This window comes from Erythrolamprus reginae, chromosome 5, assembly GCF_031021105.1.
Source record: "Erythrolamprus reginae isolate rEryReg1 chromosome 5, rEryReg1.hap1, whole genome shotgun sequence".
Lineage (NCBI taxonomy): Eukaryota > Metazoa > Chordata > Lepidosauria > Squamata > Dipsadidae > Erythrolamprus > Erythrolamprus reginae.
The window spans coordinates 112,456,292-112,472,340 of record NC_091954.1 but is presented as its reverse complement, the minus strand read 5'-3'; the positions used below and the strand labels follow the sequence as shown (position 1 = coordinate 112,472,340).

Sequence of the window (16,049 nt, the reverse complement as noted above, 5' to 3'; positions counted from 1 at the left end):
ATTCGTGTGGCAGAAGGCAATCCCGTAGATATTCTGGTCCGATGCCATGAAGGGCTTTATAAGTCATAACCAACACTTTGAATTGTGACCGGAAACTGATCGGCAACCAATGCAGACTGCGGAGTGTTGGCGAAACATGGGCATACCTGGGGAACCCCATGATTGCTCTCACAGCTGCATTCTGCACGATCTGAAGTTTCCAAACACTCTTCAAAGGTAGCCCCATTAAAGAGCGTTACAGTAGTCGAACCTCCAGGTGATGAGTATACTCAGGTCCCACAATCCTTCTTTGTATGTTATAGCGTCTAGGTCCCTAATCATCTTTGTTGAACTCTTTCCAAAATTCTCAACATCTTTTTTGTATTGGAGAGACCAAAACTGGATAATAATAATAATAATAATAATAATAATAATAATAATAATAATAATATATTAGATTTGTATGCCGCCCCTCTCCGAGGACTCAGAGTGGCTCACAACAAGCAATACAAAATATAAACCCAATATTAAAAACAATTTTAAAAACCTTATTAAAAAACAATCATACAACCCAAACAAATCATACATAAAACGGAACAGCCGAGGGGTATATATCAATTTCCCCATGCCTGGCGAGATAGGTGGGTTTTCAAGAGTTTGTAAAAGGCAAGGAGGGTAGGGGCAGTCCTAATCTCTGGGGGAGTTGATTCCAGAGGGCCGGGGCCACCACAGAGAAGGCTCTTCCCCTGGGTCCCGCCAGACAATATTGTTTTGTCAACAGAACCCAGAGAAGGCCAACTCTGTGGGACCTAATCGGTCGCTGGGATTCGTGTGGCAGAAGGCGGTCCCGAAGGTATTCTGGTCCAATGCCATGAAGGGCTTTATAGGTCATAACCAAGTCATAACTTGTATGCAGAATTCCAAGTGTGGTTTTACTAGGGATTTATAAAGAGGTATTCATACTTCAGAAGATCTTGATTCTGTTCTTTTGTTAATGTAACCTAGTATTCCATTGGCTCTGTTGATTGCAGCCACACACTGTTGGCTCATATTTACATGGTTGATCCATTCTAGATTCTTATTGGAAGCAGCTGACCAGGGGATCATCAAGCTACTTCTTAAGAGGAACTGGACATTTTAGCTGTAGAAATCAGAACCGGGCTGTTTAAAGCTGGCTCTCACAGCACTTCCAGGGGCTGTTGACAGGCTTCATTCATCATGCATAAACCTTGTTTTATTCCCTTATTTACTGTAAGTTCATGCCTAAGTGAACAGAATTGGTATTTCAAAAGCCAGATATTCAAAAGCCAAAAATATTGGAGGAGACTCAATAGATGGTTACAAGAAATGATAGAAATTACCATTGAATTCACCCCGGAATTTTTCCCTCTTAGGCATTATTAGAAAAACATACCCAAGAAACCACAAATATTTATTACTGCACTTGTAATGGCAGCAAGAATTACATAGGCACAAAAATGGAAAGACTCAAAGACGCCAGGAGACAAGGAAATGATTTTAAAAATATACGAATGTGCAGAAATGGATCGATTAACCATGGAATTGAACGATAAAAAAAGATTCAGATTATGATTCCATCTGGACAAAATGATATAAATGGATACAAAAAAGAAAACTTTAATCACAGTGAGAAATGGAGTATTATATAAAATAATGTGTACAGATGTATAAATATGCAATATATTGATATAATTGTTATAACATGGATGTAGACCCACTTGAAAACACTAAGATTTATATTTGTATTAATGTTTGTTTTGTTTGTCTTCTTTTTTTTTGTAATGTCTTTTCAAAATATATATCTCAATAAAAATATTTTTTTAAAAACCCCTTATTCACTGTAAGCTCATCTCTAAGTGAACAGAATGGGTATTTCAAAAGCCAGATTAAATGTGTTGCCATCAAAGTACTGTAAAGGGCAGGTTGTTTTAAAAATTTTTTTTAAAAAAATCCACTCTCTCAAAGATTATGTCCCTGTAATTGTACTGGTGCTGAAATGATGGAACACATTTTATTGTACTGTGAATTTTTTTACGAGTCTTTGGTAGGAAACTATGTGCCCTGTTTTGAAATCTAAATAAGGAAAACATACTTCTGAGCATGCAAAAATGTTATTGGCAGATGAAAATAGTGAGATTTCAGTGGCTACAGCTGGGTTTTTACGGATGGCTATAAAAACAAAGCTTTTCATAACAAATCAGTGAGTTGGGGATTTTATTCTGTTTTGTAATATTAATTAATATTAGTTAATATTGTGTTAAACTTTTATCCCATGCCAAGTTTGTATTAGTAACTAGCTTTTGGGAATTTTGTCTGTGAATAAAATTGAACGACAAAGCTATGGTTTATGTAATTCAGTTTTGCAGTTGAGTTTACACAATGGGTTAGGCCACAAACCATGGTTTGGAAGCCACGGACCCAGCATCCAAATAATACTTACGTTGGGTGGATTTGGGCCAATCACCAGGAGACTGTGAGTTCTAGTCCCACTTTAGGCATGAATGGCAGCTGGGCGACGTTCAGCCAACCAGCAGAAGACTGTGGATTCTAATGCCACCTTAGGCATGAAACTTGGCTGGGTGACTTTGGGCTCTGTTTTTAGCTTAACCCAACACCCAGGGTGGTTGTGGAGAAAACAGGAGGTATTTATCACACTGAGTTATTTGTAAAAACTATAAAGGTGAGATACAAATGAAGAAATATAAATAAATAAAGAGCATCAGGATTGGCAAAATGGGACAGATTCTCCCAGAGTTGCAAAGATAGCAATAGAAAATAATACAGTGGTAGCCCTACTTAAGAATTCCTCTACTACACGAACTTTTCTAGATAAGAACCGGGTGTTCAAGATTTTTTTGCCTCTTCTCAAGAACCATTTTCCAATTACAAACCCGAGCCTCTGAAACTGTAACCGGAAAAGGCAGCAAGAAGCCTCCGTGGGGCCTCTCTAGGAATGTCCTGGGAGGAAACAGGGCCGGAAAAGGCGGGAAGAAGCCTCCGTGGGGCCTCTCTAAGAATCTCCAGGGAGGAAACAGGGCCGGGAAAGGTGGGGAGAAGCCTCCGTTGGGCCTCTCTAAGAATCTCCTGGGAGGAAACAGCGCCGGGAAAGGTGGGGAGAAGCCTCCGTGGGGCCTAAGAATCTCCTGGGAGGAAACAGGGCCGGGAAAGGTGGGAAGAAGCCTCCGTGGGGCCACTCTAAGAATCTCCTGGGAGGAAACAGGGCCTCCTCCCTCCCTGTGGTTCCCCCAATCGCACAAATTATTTGCTTTTACATTGATTCCTATGAGAAAAATGGCTTCTTCTTACAAACTTTTCTACTTAATAACTTGGTCTTAATTTGATGAGTTCCCCATCTGTCCCCTCATCCAAGTCATTGATGAAGATGTTGAAGAAGAGTACTGTGGCCAGCTGTCCCATTCCTGGGATGGGGGACTTCAAACAGGCTCCAAGTAACCTGTTTTAAGTCAAGGACTACCAGAGCTTTGGGGAGAATGAAATCCCCACCCTTGTTCTTATTTTCAGGTTAGCAACTCCTTGGTGATGCACACTGCTTAAGAAAAAACAAGACGAACATTTTGAAAAATAGCTTGCGAGTGAGTCAAGCTCCCAGTGCAGAAAGGCTAACCGTGTTATCAAGACATCAAAACCAAATTGATCCAATAGCAGCACAGAACGAGAAAATCACATTACTTCCCCGGAACAAGGACTGTCTTTGCTCATTATAGTTAAATATACCGGATAACATCAATTTGATTTTTTTAGTATGATTGCCCTGGTATCCGGGTTCCGAAAGATCGCCCTTGGGCACCGTTCTGTTCTTGTTGCATTTTGTTGTTGATCCTTTCATTTGTTTTTGTCAGTTTTTTAAATCTTGTGTTTGCCACACAGAGTTGCCACTCGTAAGATAAATGGCTATGTAAATCAGGGGGTAGAGAACTACAGTCTCAATCGATAAATCATTGCTGGAGTACGTAAATAATAAATAAAGATACCACCGAGATCGGTTAGTCTTCACCTTGGTTAGATGAACAAACCAAGCTGGCTTGGACAATCCATCATTCCAAGTGTTGAACAAATGCCAGAGGCGCAGTAAGCACATTCAAGACTTTGTATGTGGCATAGCCAGATTGCAAAGGAAGGAAGAGAGAAAGAGAGAGAGAGAGAGAGAGAGAGAGAGAGAGAGAGAGAGAGAGAGAGAGAGAATGGAGGAGGAGAAGAGGAAGAAGAAGAAGAGGAGGAGGAGGAGGAGGAGAGGAGGAAGAAGAAGATGAAGAAAAAGGACAAGGACAAGGAGGAGAAGAAGAGGAGGAGGAGGAGAAGGACAAGGAGAAGAAGAAGAAGGACAAGGACAAGGAGGAGGAGGAGAAGAAGAAGAGGAGGAGGAGGAGGAGGAGAAGAAGGACAAGGAGAAGAAGAAGAAGGACAAGGACAAGGAGGAGGAGGAGAAGAAGAAGAAGAAGAGGAGGAGGAGGAGAAGAAGGACAAGGAGAAGAAGAAGGACAAGGAGGAGGAGAAGAAGAGGAGGAGGAGGAGGAGAGGAAGAAGATGATGAAGAAGGACAAGGAGAAGAAGAAGAAGGACAAGGAGAAGGACAAGGAGGAGGAGGAGGAGAAGAAGAAGGACAAGGACAAGAAGAAGAACGAGAAGGACAAGGACAAGGAGGAGGAGGAGGAGGAGGAGGAGGAGAAGAAGAAGAAGAAGAAGAAGAAGAAGAAGAAGAAGAAGAAGAAGAAGAAGAAGAAGAAAAAAGGCAGGAGCCCTCAAAATTATGAACATGAAGGATGCTCAAAGAAACATTTGTATGGCTAGGTTGCTAAAAAAAATGATCCTGTGCCCTCTTGATTTATGGCCACCGAGATGTATCTACCATGTATCAGAGAATAGCAATTCGTCAGCGAGTGATGGACGTAACATTGGAAGTTAGGATGCCTGAATCCTTGGGACCGATCCTAAGCTTAGTGAGGAGACAGTTGTCAGCTGAGGAAGGGAAGAGGTCTGATTAATGGCAAAGACTGTTCTCAAATACACAGAGAGAGACAGCGAGATTCCAAACAAATGTTTTTATTATAACGCACTCACTCCTCACCGCAGTGTAGTGTAGTGTAGTGTAGTGGCCACAGTGTAAAACGAACAAGCAAAGACTTTAACAATTGAATCTCATCTGACAGTACTGTAATTAAATGTTATATCATGAATGATATTTCGTATTATCCAAAATAAGCTAATACGATCCTTGGTTGTATAAACAGAGGAATACACATGAAGCGTTAGTACAGCTTTGTGTAAAACCTTATATGCAGGCAGAAATCGTTTACGGAGAAGGGGGGAAAAAGAGTCCAGTTAGAGATTTTGTTACAGGAAACATCTCTCCCGACCCTTGATCAGCAAAATGGTTGTTCTGACCTTTTAATTTTGTCATTCTCAGGGACAGCTTAGAGAGCAAGATAATTCTCTCCCTTTCACAAATTGGTTGATGTCCCGATTTGCTGTACATCCTAACCTTGTGTGATGTATCAGTGATTCAGAAATAGAATTCCGCAGAGATTTTAGACATAAATCAATTTGAAGAATTTTATTTTCTATTGCTGCCCGCCCTCGACTGTTTACTTCTACGAGGCAAAACCTTGGGCTCAAGGCCAGTTCATGTGAAAGGTTTTCCCGACCCCCCCAAAAGCCATTTATTTTATTTATTTATTCCCTCGATTTTCGCGGGTTCGAACTTCGCGAATAGCCTATGCCACGGTTTTTCAAAAAATATTAATTAAAAAATACTTTGCGGTTTTTTTCCTATACCACGGTTTTTCCCACCCGATGACGTCATTCATTATTGCCAAACTATAATTTTTTTCAAATAAATAACAAAAAAATAATTATTGTTATAAATAATTATGTTTATAAATATCAGGATCACTAAGTGTCTTATTCAATGGTGAGTATCAGTAATAATGGTGAGTAAATGGTTGTTAAGGGAATGGGAAATGGTAATTTAGGGGTTTAAAGTGTTAAGGGATGGCTTGTGATACTGTCCATAGCCAAAAATGGTGTATTTACTTCCGCATCTCTACTTCGCGGAAATTCGACTTTCGCGGGCAGTCTCGGAACACATCCCCCGCGAAAATCGAGGGAACACTGTATTTACGTATTTATGTATTTATTTATCTCTCTATATATACATCTATGTATCTATCTATCATCTGTCATCTGTCTATCATCTATCTATCTATCTATCCATCCATCCATCCATCCATCATCTGCTCTGTCAATCATCTATCTATCTATCTATCTATCTATCTATCTATCTATCTATCTATCTAGTTATTTAGTTATTTAGTTATTTAATTGGATTTGTGTGCCGCCCCTCTCCGAGGACTCAGGACGGCTCACAGCATGTACAGAAAAACAAGAATACAGTAATAGCAATCCAATTAATACATTAAAAAACAAGTCTTTAAAATTCTAATTAAAAATAAATACCATCAATATCATTCATTCAACAGTCAAACTAAAGCATTCATTGGTCAAGGGGGAAGATTTAAGGAAGTCCAGGCCTGGCGGCAAAGATGAGTTTTTAAACTCTTCCGGAAGGCGAGGAGGGTGGGGGCAGTGCGAATCTCCAGAGGGAGCTGATTCCAGAGGGCTGGGCCCACACAGAGAAGGCTCTTCCCCTAGGTCCCGCTAGCTGACATTGTTTGGTCGACGGGACCCTAAGGAGACCAAGTCTGTGGGACCTCACTGGTCGCTGGGATTCCTGCGGCAGAAGGCGGTCTCCTATACCTTTCATCTATATATTCTATTCTACATTGATTTCTATGGGAAAAATCCCTTCTACTTATGAACTTTTCTACTTAAGAACCTGGTCAAGGAACGAATTAAGATCTTAAGTTCTTATATTGTGTGATTTAAAAATATAAACTGAGGCAAACCAAATTTAACTGTGATTGAAAACGAGGAAGTGTGGATGTGGCAAACTCAGAAGATCATAGAATAAATAATAGAATAAACATAAAAAAGTGGAGATCAGAAAGTACTAAAGCTGAAAATTGAAATTATGGAATAAACTGTAAGTCTTCAAAGGATGAAGTCGACGTTCAAGAAGAGATTGGACTGCCATTTGTCAGAACTGATGTATTTATTATTTTATTGATTGATTGATTTTGTCCAATACACAATGAGGGCTTTAATGGGTATACACATAGTAAAATACACGATGAAGGTTATAGAGGAGATACTCATAGTAAAATATATCTAACAAAGAATAGAAAAGGAGATATGGTAATAGAACATATCAGTGAAAGAATAGAAGAAGAGACATAGGAATAGAAGAAAGGTATAGGAGATACAGTATAGGAGAGCAATAGGACAGGGGACGGAAGGCACTCGAGTGCACTTGTACTCGCCCCTTACTGACCTCTTAGGAATCTGGATAGGTCAACCGTAGATAATCCAAGGGTAAAGTGTTGGGGGTTTGGGGATGACACTATGGAGTCCGGTAATGAGTTCCACGCTTCGTTCCACGTAGGGCCTGCTTGGAGGCAAAATTGGGTCTTCTATGAGGTGTGGACGTCAACTCCCAGAATTCCTGAGCTAGCATGTTTGGCTCAGGAATTCTGAGAGTTGAAGTCCTCAACTGATAGAAGAGCCAACGTTGCCTACCCCTGGACTAGATGGCCTTACAAGGTGTCTTCCAACTCTTAATTTGCATCTGTAACCTGGAAACGGGGGCGGCGAGAAACCAGACCCCCGCCCACCTGGAGAGGCGGAGAGATCTGCACGTGGCCCTTTGCCTCAGTTGGCCCCGCCCCCTCTCCTAGCTTGGCTCTCCCCGTCTTCTCTCGCCCCTCCCACCTCCCTCGACGCTGCCCGACATCCGCCGGCGCTCGCGGCCCGTCCTTTCCCTCCCCGCCTGAGTCACGGATTGGCTGACGGAGGCTCCTCCCCTCGTGAAGATCCCGGCGCGTGCGCAGTGCCTCCGTCGGCCTCTGAGAGGAAGCGGCTTGTGATGGAGGACGGAGGCGGCGGCAGCGGTTGTCAGAGGCGGTCTCAGGCCGGGGGCTCGACGCCCGGCTCCGGAGACGACAAGCTGACGGGGCCCTGGAGCAAAGACAAGAAGGACCCCAACGCTCCCGCGGCGGATAAGGAGCAGGAGCTGGTGAGAGGCCGCCGAGAAAAAGCCGCGCTGAGTCACGGCCAGGCCCGGAGCCGGGAAACGCGCTTTAATTCGGCGCTTTTGCGGCCCATCATCCGCAGCCCGGGCTGGAGACCCTTCCTCGCCGGCCTGGGCTGGTAGAGAAACTCGCCTGCCTCTGAGCATGTGCAGAGTGGCGTCCCAGTTTTGAGCCGGGTCACCCGCGCTCGGCCCAACCCACCTCGCAGGGCTGTTGTTAGGGTAAAAACAGGAGCTTTGCGCACGTTTGCCGCCTTGAGGTACCTTATAAAGAGAATAAAAGGCGGAATGCAGGTAGTCCTCGACTTACGACCACAATTGGGGTTAGTCCTCGACTTACGACCCCCCAAAACCGATTTCTTATTGCCCAGTTAAATCCTTCAATGGGTTTTGCCCCATGTTACGACCTTGCTTGCCACAGTTGTTAAGTGAATCACTATCGTTAACTGAGTCGCGCGGTGGTTGAGCAAATCCAGTTTTTCCTTCGATTTTGCTCATGGGTGGAAAAAGGGGGATTTGTTTTATTTATTTTTTTATTTTATTTTATTCTGTTTTTTATGCTGCCCTTCTCCTTAGACTCAGGGTGGCTTACAACATGTTAGCAATAGCACTTTTTAACAGAGCCAGCCTATTGCCCTCACGATCCGGGTCCTCATTTGACCCACCTCGGAAGGATGGAAGGCTGAGTCAACCTTGAGCCGGTGATGAGATTTGAACCGCTGACCTGCAGATCTAACAGTCACCTTTAGTGGCCTGCAGTACTGCACTCTACCCACTGCGCCACCTTGGCTCATCTATTTGACCCCACAAACATGGCAACTGTCATAAATAGGAGTAAGTTGCTAAGGGGTTTGAATTTTGTTCAGGTGACCATGGGGATAACACAACGGTTATAAGGATGAAAAATGGTAACAAGTCCCTTGTCTTGGTGACAGAACTTTGAACAGTCACTAAACAAACGACTGTAAGTTAAGGACTACCAGTATAAATAAATAAAAATCTTATTTTCCTCCCCCGGAAAGGAAAGCCACGATCGCATCTTTAGAAACACCTCCTCTGGCCTGCCTCTAAGTGGGATTCGTGAGCCTTCCTCCTTTAGTTGGTGGACAACCAAGTATGAGCCAGCTTGTAAATTGTTGCTATTTTTCTCAATTGGTTTCATAGAGATTTCTCTCACCACTTGAATTTCATATGTTTCTTCATTTGCATGTATTAATGATTAAATCCAAGTTAGGGTGCCATTGTCAACTTGCTGTTAAATTGCTTTGTACTGTATTCCTGTTTCATCCATCAGTTACAGTTCAGTTTTAGTTCAGAATAGTTGAAAAATTTAGTCTTTTGGAAAAACCTGGATTTTCACATTTTTTCCCCTTCATTCTTTACAGTCGGAGGAAGACAAACAATTACAAGATGAGCTGGAAATGCTTGTGGAACGCTTGGGAGTAAGTTATCTTCTCGACTGAACTTGTGGGATATCAGAATATACTTACTGTACTTATTGGAATATAAGACACACACTCCCCCCCCCCTCAAAAAAAAAAGAGGGTGTAAATGTTAGTCTGTCCTATACATCAAATACAGTCAAGTTTGGCCTCGTGAAATCCAGCCCCGTGTATCCCGTTTTCGCTAAAAACCAGGTGTGCTGAGGATTTTGGAGGCCTTTGGAGTGCTCCTGGGAGCTGGCGAAGGCAGCACTATTTGACAGTGTTGATCTATCCAAACCTTCACTTGCTATTTATAAAAATGGTATTTCAAGTAAAGCTGTCAACAGAAGTACACATAGTCTAAAAATGGTGGACTGAATGGAGCAGTTGCCTGATCCCTCAGGGCTCTTCTTAACAAAACAGTTAATGCTTGCTTCTAGTAAACATGCTGTTAGTGCAGGTCCCATAGCAAAGTTTTCAGCTGATTCATCCTGACCATATTTAACGGAAGCAGCAATTTCGCAGGGAGGCCTTGGCAGGTAAATTTTTGTTTCCTTCCTAATAACAACCGATCTGATTGCAGGAGCAAGACACGGATCTTTATCGCCCGGCCCTGGAGGAACTTCGCAGGCAGATACGCTCTTCCACGACCTCCATGACTTCCGTGCCCAAGCCCTTGAAGTTCCTGCGGCCACACTACGGCAAATTGAAAGAGATCTACGAAAACATGGCCGCTGGGGAAAACAAGGTGCGCAGCTTGGATTGGTTTGAAAGAAGCATTGGTGCTACTTTTTACCATTTTTCATTTTGTCCCTTCTAATAGCTAGCTAGCAAATTGGTCCCTGGTTGTCAAAAATCTCAACACCAATTTGCTTTGCTCCTTTTGCTTTGCTCCAAGGATCAATCTATTCACATTAGACCTTCCCATGGTGTCCAAAATGGTTTTGTGCAGATCTCAGTATGCGCACGTATCACCTCTCCTGCGGGAACTGCATTGGTTGCCCATTTGCTTCCGGATGCAATTCAAGGTGCTGGTTATCACCTTTAAAGCCCTTCATTGCTGGGGACCAGGTTATCTGAGGCAGTGTTTCCCAAGCTTGGCATCTTGAAGAGATCTTAACACAATAAAACTCAAAATAAATCAAACTTGGACTTAATAAACTCAATCTGTATAGTCTGGAGGACAGAAGGAAAGGGGGGGGGGGCATGATGGAAACATTTAAATATATTAAAGGGTTAAATAAAGTTCAGGAGGGAAGTGTTTTTAGTAGGAAAGTGAACATAAGAACAAAAGGGCACAATCTGAGGTTAGGTGGGGGAAAGATCAGAAGCAATGTGAGAAAATATTTTACTGAAAGAGTAGTAGATGCTTGGAACAAACTTCCAGCAGACGTGGTTGGTAAATCCACAGTAACTGAATTTAAACGTGCCTAGGATAAACATAGATCCATCCTAAGATAAAATACAGGAAATAGTATAAGGGCAGACTAGATGGACCATGAGGTCTTTTTCTGCCGTCAGTCTTCTATGTTTCTATCTGGACTTCAACTCCCAGAATTCCCCAGCCAGGGGAATTCTGGGAGTTGAAGTCCAGATCTCTTCAAATTGTCAAGCTTGGGAAACACTGATCTGAGGGACTGTCTCTGTTCCATCTCGGGCCTACTCAGATTGAAAACAAAGGAGGAATCCACTCGCTGATATTTCAATTCAATCTTTTTCTATAGAAAGCATCATTTATACCAGCCAAATTCATACATGTGAATTCATCTTGGCAGCTTCTCACTAAGGAGGTTAAAAGATCCAGCAGCCTAGTCCAGTGGCTAGGCTGCTACCGAAGGTGAAAGCTAATTATGCATCCTTTTATGAGTCTCCAGTTTCACTGACTTACAGTTGCAGCTTTCCAGACTTTCCGCAGACAGAGCAATTCTATTCCAAATAGAGAAATAACACTTAGCGTAACGTGGCTGTAACCCCAAACCTCAACTGACTCCATTACAAACATCGAAACTCTCTTACCTGTCACATCTACCCGATGCACTGGAGTGGGGAGGCAAAGAATGTTGTAGGTCCCGCCCTTAAGGAGGTACATCTGACAGGACCCAGAGCAAGGGCCTTCTCCATGGTGGCTCCCTCCTGGAATATCATCACCCCAGAAATTAGACTGGCCCCCTCTCTAACATTCTGCTGGAAGACTCTGAAAGTGTGATTCTGCCAGTGGGCCTGGGGAAGCCAGAGCAGGAGACAGCCCATAAAATGGCTAATATGAATGTGCGTTGTCGTCAGGATGAAAGGGTGGGGGTTATTATTCTATTACGTATTTTAATTTTTTATTATTATTTTCTTTTATATTGTGCTTTTATATCCTTGTATGCCACCCTGAGTCGCCTTGGGCGAGTAGGCAGCAATATATACATTTTCTAAATAAACAAAATAGAACATAAACTGGATGGCAAGTGAGAGCCAGTTTCGCTAGAGGCTATTAAAGACAATTAAAGCCAGTTGAGTGACTAGTCACTCTATTCCCAAGACCTCATTGAGCTGGGTTGACGCCGGGGGTGACATAGTGGTTAGAGTGCAGCACTGCAGGCTACTTCAGCTAACTGCTAACTAGTTCAGCAGTTCAAATTTCACCACTGGCTCAAGGTTGACTCAGCCTTCCATCCTTCCGAGGGGGGTAAAATGAGGAGTCAGACTGTTGAGGGCAAATATGCTGATTCTATAAACCGCTTAGAGAGGGCTGTAAAAGCACTATGAGGCGGTATATAAGTCTAAATACTATTACTTATTGCTATTGCCAAGCTGGTGGGCCCATTCCTTTCACTATTTATTTATGTTAGCATTCCATACTGGACTTATAACCAATGTTAGAATCCTAAACTTAGAAATAGAGTATATGTGGCAGTGGTGGTTGTTAATCCAATAACACAGACTAATATAAATATATATTATTTACAAAGTACAATAGATTAATCAGTAAACAGTCAACTACATACATATCCAAGTCAAGCAATCATATACAAATCAGATACCAGAATATACAGTTCTGTACATACAGCAGCTAACCAATAATATTCTCACACAGTTGCATACAATACCATAAATATAATACAGACTAATACTAGCACACTGCAAGTACATAGACAAATATTTAATACACCACAATATATTAGCACACAGCAGTATTAAATACACAGCAATATATTAGCACACAGTAATACTTAGTACACAGCAGTATTTTTTCAGCAAGCATTAGCAAGGCTAACTGCAATAGCCACCAACAAAACAACTGAGAGCAACACATCTCTCCCTTTTATGGCTAATTGCAGCCCTAGCCCTTAAAGTAACATACTAATTCCTCCAAACATACAAGCAGGAAGAGGGAGATTATGATCCCACTATATAGAATGCTGGTGAGACCACATTTGGAATACTGTGTTCAGTTCTGGAGACCTCACCTACAAAAAGATATTGACAAAATTGAACGGGTCCAAAGACGGGCTACAAGAATGGTGGAAGGTCTTAAGCATAAAACGTATCAGGAAAGACTTAATGAACTCAATCTGTATAGTCTGGAGGACAGAAGGAAAAGGGGGGACATGATCGAAACATTTAAATATGTCAAAGGGTTAAATAAGGTCCAGGAGGGAAGTGTTTTTAATAGGAAAGTGAACACAAGAACAAGGGGACACAATCTGAAGTTAGTTGGGGGAAAGATCAAAAGCAACATGAGAAAATACTATTTGACTGAAAGAGTAGTAGATCCTTGGAACAAACTTCCAGCAGACGTGGTTGGTAAATCCACAGTAACTGAATTTAAACATGCCTGGGACAAACATATATCCATTGTAAGATAAAATACAGGAAATAGTATAAGGGCAGACTAGCTGGACCATGAGGTCTTTTTCTGCCGTCAGACTTCTATGTTTCTATATAGTTTTGAGAAGGTAGAGGCAGATAGCATTCTTCATGAAAAGATATCACACGGAAGAAGATTAAGATCTGTTCTTCTGCATTGTTTCAGAGTGCAGAAAAAGAATAAAGGATCAGAGGGATAGGAATGTAATTTCCAATTAAGCCTTGGGGAGAAAAAAACCTTTGGTAATTGAACCTTAGAACCAATTATACAGAGAAATTTGGTTTGGATAGTCACTGACAATGAGGATTTTAATCTGGATCTCTACGTTCATCCAAGGATTGATCTCAGGGGCTGAATTCAGCCTTGCCAACTCTTATGAACTGAACTCCACGAACCCAAAAAAGTGCCGTTCCCTCACCTGGTCAAATAGAGACAAACTTTGGCATAGGCGTTGTCATCAATATATTCCTCCAGCATATCCATCTGCTCAACTTCCATCAGCAAATCACAGGCCTCGTGCTCAGCATTATGGGCCATGTTGTACGGCACGATCTCCTTCACGAGAGTTAGAAGTGTGTCCTTCTGGGTCTTGTCTGCCTCGTCAATTTCCTGCCACTCCTTGGCGACTTCGCCTGCTAAATGCCTGCAGCCGCAATGGAAGGAGAATAGCATGATTTTAAAACAAAACAAACTCCCTATACAGAAGGTCATTATTGTTACAGTGGTACCTCTACCTAAGAACATCTCTACTTACAAACTTTCCTAGATAAGAACCAGGTGTTCAATTTTTATTTTTATTTTGCCTCTTCTCAGGAACCATTTTCCACTTACAAAGCTGAGCCTCCGAAACTGTAACCGGAAAAGGCAGGGAGAAGCCTCTGTGGGGCTTCTCTAGGAATCTCCTGGGGGGAAACAGGGCCGGAAAAGGCAGGGAGAAGCCTCTGTGGGGCTTCTCTAGGAATCTCCTGGGGGGAAACAGGGCCGGAAAAGGCAGGGAGAAGCCTCTGTGGGGCTTCTCTAGGAATCTCCTGGGGGGAAACAGGGCCGGAAAAGGCAGGGAGAAGCCTCCGTGGGGCTTCTCTAGGAATCTCCTGGGGGGAAACAGGGCCAGAAAAGGCAGGGAGAAGCCTCCGTGGGGCCTCCCTAGGAATCTCCTGGGGGGAAACAGGACCGGAAAAGGCGGGGAGAAGCCTCCGTGGGGCTTCTCTAGGAATCTCCTGGGGGGAAACAGGACCGGAAAAGGCAGGGAGAAGCCTCCGTGGGGCTTCTCTAGGAATCTCCTGGGGGGAAACAGGGCCGGAAAAGGCAGGGAGAAGCCTCCGTGGGGCTTCTCTAGGAATCTCCTGGGGGGAAACAGGGCCAGAAAAGGCAGGGAGAAGCCTCCGTGGGGACTCTCTAGGAATCTCCTGGGGGGAAACAGAACCGGAAAAGGCGGGGAGAAGCCTCCGTGGGGCTTCTCTAGGAATCTCCTGGGGGGAAACAGGGCCAGAAAAGGCAGAAGCCTCAGTGGGGCTTCTCTAGGAATCTCCTGGGGGGAAACAGGGCCGGAAAAGGCAGGGAGAAGCCTCCGTGGGGCCTCTCTAGGAATCTCCTGGGGGGAAACAGGGCCGGAAAAGGCAGAAGCCTCCGTGGGGCTTCTCTAGGAATCTCCTGGGGGGAAACAGGGCCGGAAAAGGCAGGCAGAAGCCTCCGTGGGGCCTCTCTAGGAATCTCCTGGGGGGAAACAGGACCGGAAAAGGCGGGGAGAAGCCTCCGTGGGGCTTCTCTAGGAATCTCCTGGGGGGAAACAGGGCCGGAAAAGGGAGAAGCCTCCGTGGGGCTTCTCTAGGAATCTCCTGGGGGGAAACAGGGCCGGAAAAGGCAGGGAGAAGCCTCCATGGGGCCTCTCTAGGAATCTCCTGGGGGGAAACAGGGCCGGAAAAGGCGGGTAGAAGCCTCCGTGGGGCCTCTCTAGGAATCTCCTGGGGGGAAACAGGGCCGGAAAAGGCGGGGAGAAGCCTCCGTGGGGCTTCTCTAAGAATCTCCTGGGGGGAAACAGGGCCGGAAAAGGCAGGGAGAAGCCTCCGTATGGCCTCTCTAGAAATCTCCTGGGAGGAAACAGGGCCTCCACCTTCCCTGTGGTTTCTCCAATCACATGCATTATTTGGGGGGGACACGATGGAAACATTTAAATATATTAAAGGGTTAAATAAGGTCCAGGAGGGAAGTGTTTTTAATAGGAAAGTGAACACAAGAACAAGGGGACACAATCTGAAGTTAGTTGGGGGAAAGATCAAAAGCAACATGAGAAAATATTATTTTACTGAAAGAGTAGTAGATCCTTGGAACAAACTTCCAGCAGATGTGGTAGATAAATCCACAGTAACTGAATTTAAACATGCCTGGGATAAACATATATCCATCCTAAGATAAAATACAGAAAATAGTATAAGGGCAGACTAGATGGACCATGAGGTCTTTTTCTGCCGTCAGACTTCTATGTTTCTATGTTTCTATCCTGGTTAGTTCATATATTGACAAACACAACCGGTGAAGTACGTAGTACTGACACTTTATTTATTAGATTTCTATGCTGCCCTTCTCAAGCGACTCAGGGTGGCAATTG

General features: G+C 43.6%; 1 protein-coding gene across 1 annotated transcript in view; it reads left to right on the top strand.

The window, feature by feature from the left end:
* The first annotated feature begins 7,910 nt into the window (after positions 1-7,910).
* The window catches only part of PSMD2 (proteasome 26S subunit ubiquitin receptor, non-ATPase 2), a 51,678-nt gene continuing 43,539 nt past the window's right edge, over positions 7,911-16,049 (top strand). The window contains exons 1-3 of the mRNA XM_070753742.1: positions 7,911-8,149; positions 9,550-9,606; positions 10,172-10,336. Coding sequence (XP_070609843.1) covers positions 8,000-8,149; positions 9,550-9,606; positions 10,172-10,336 — 372 coding nt within the window. The 5' untranslated portion in view covers positions 7,911-7,999. The remainder of the gene's footprint in view (positions 8,150-9,549; positions 9,607-10,171; positions 10,337-16,049) is intronic.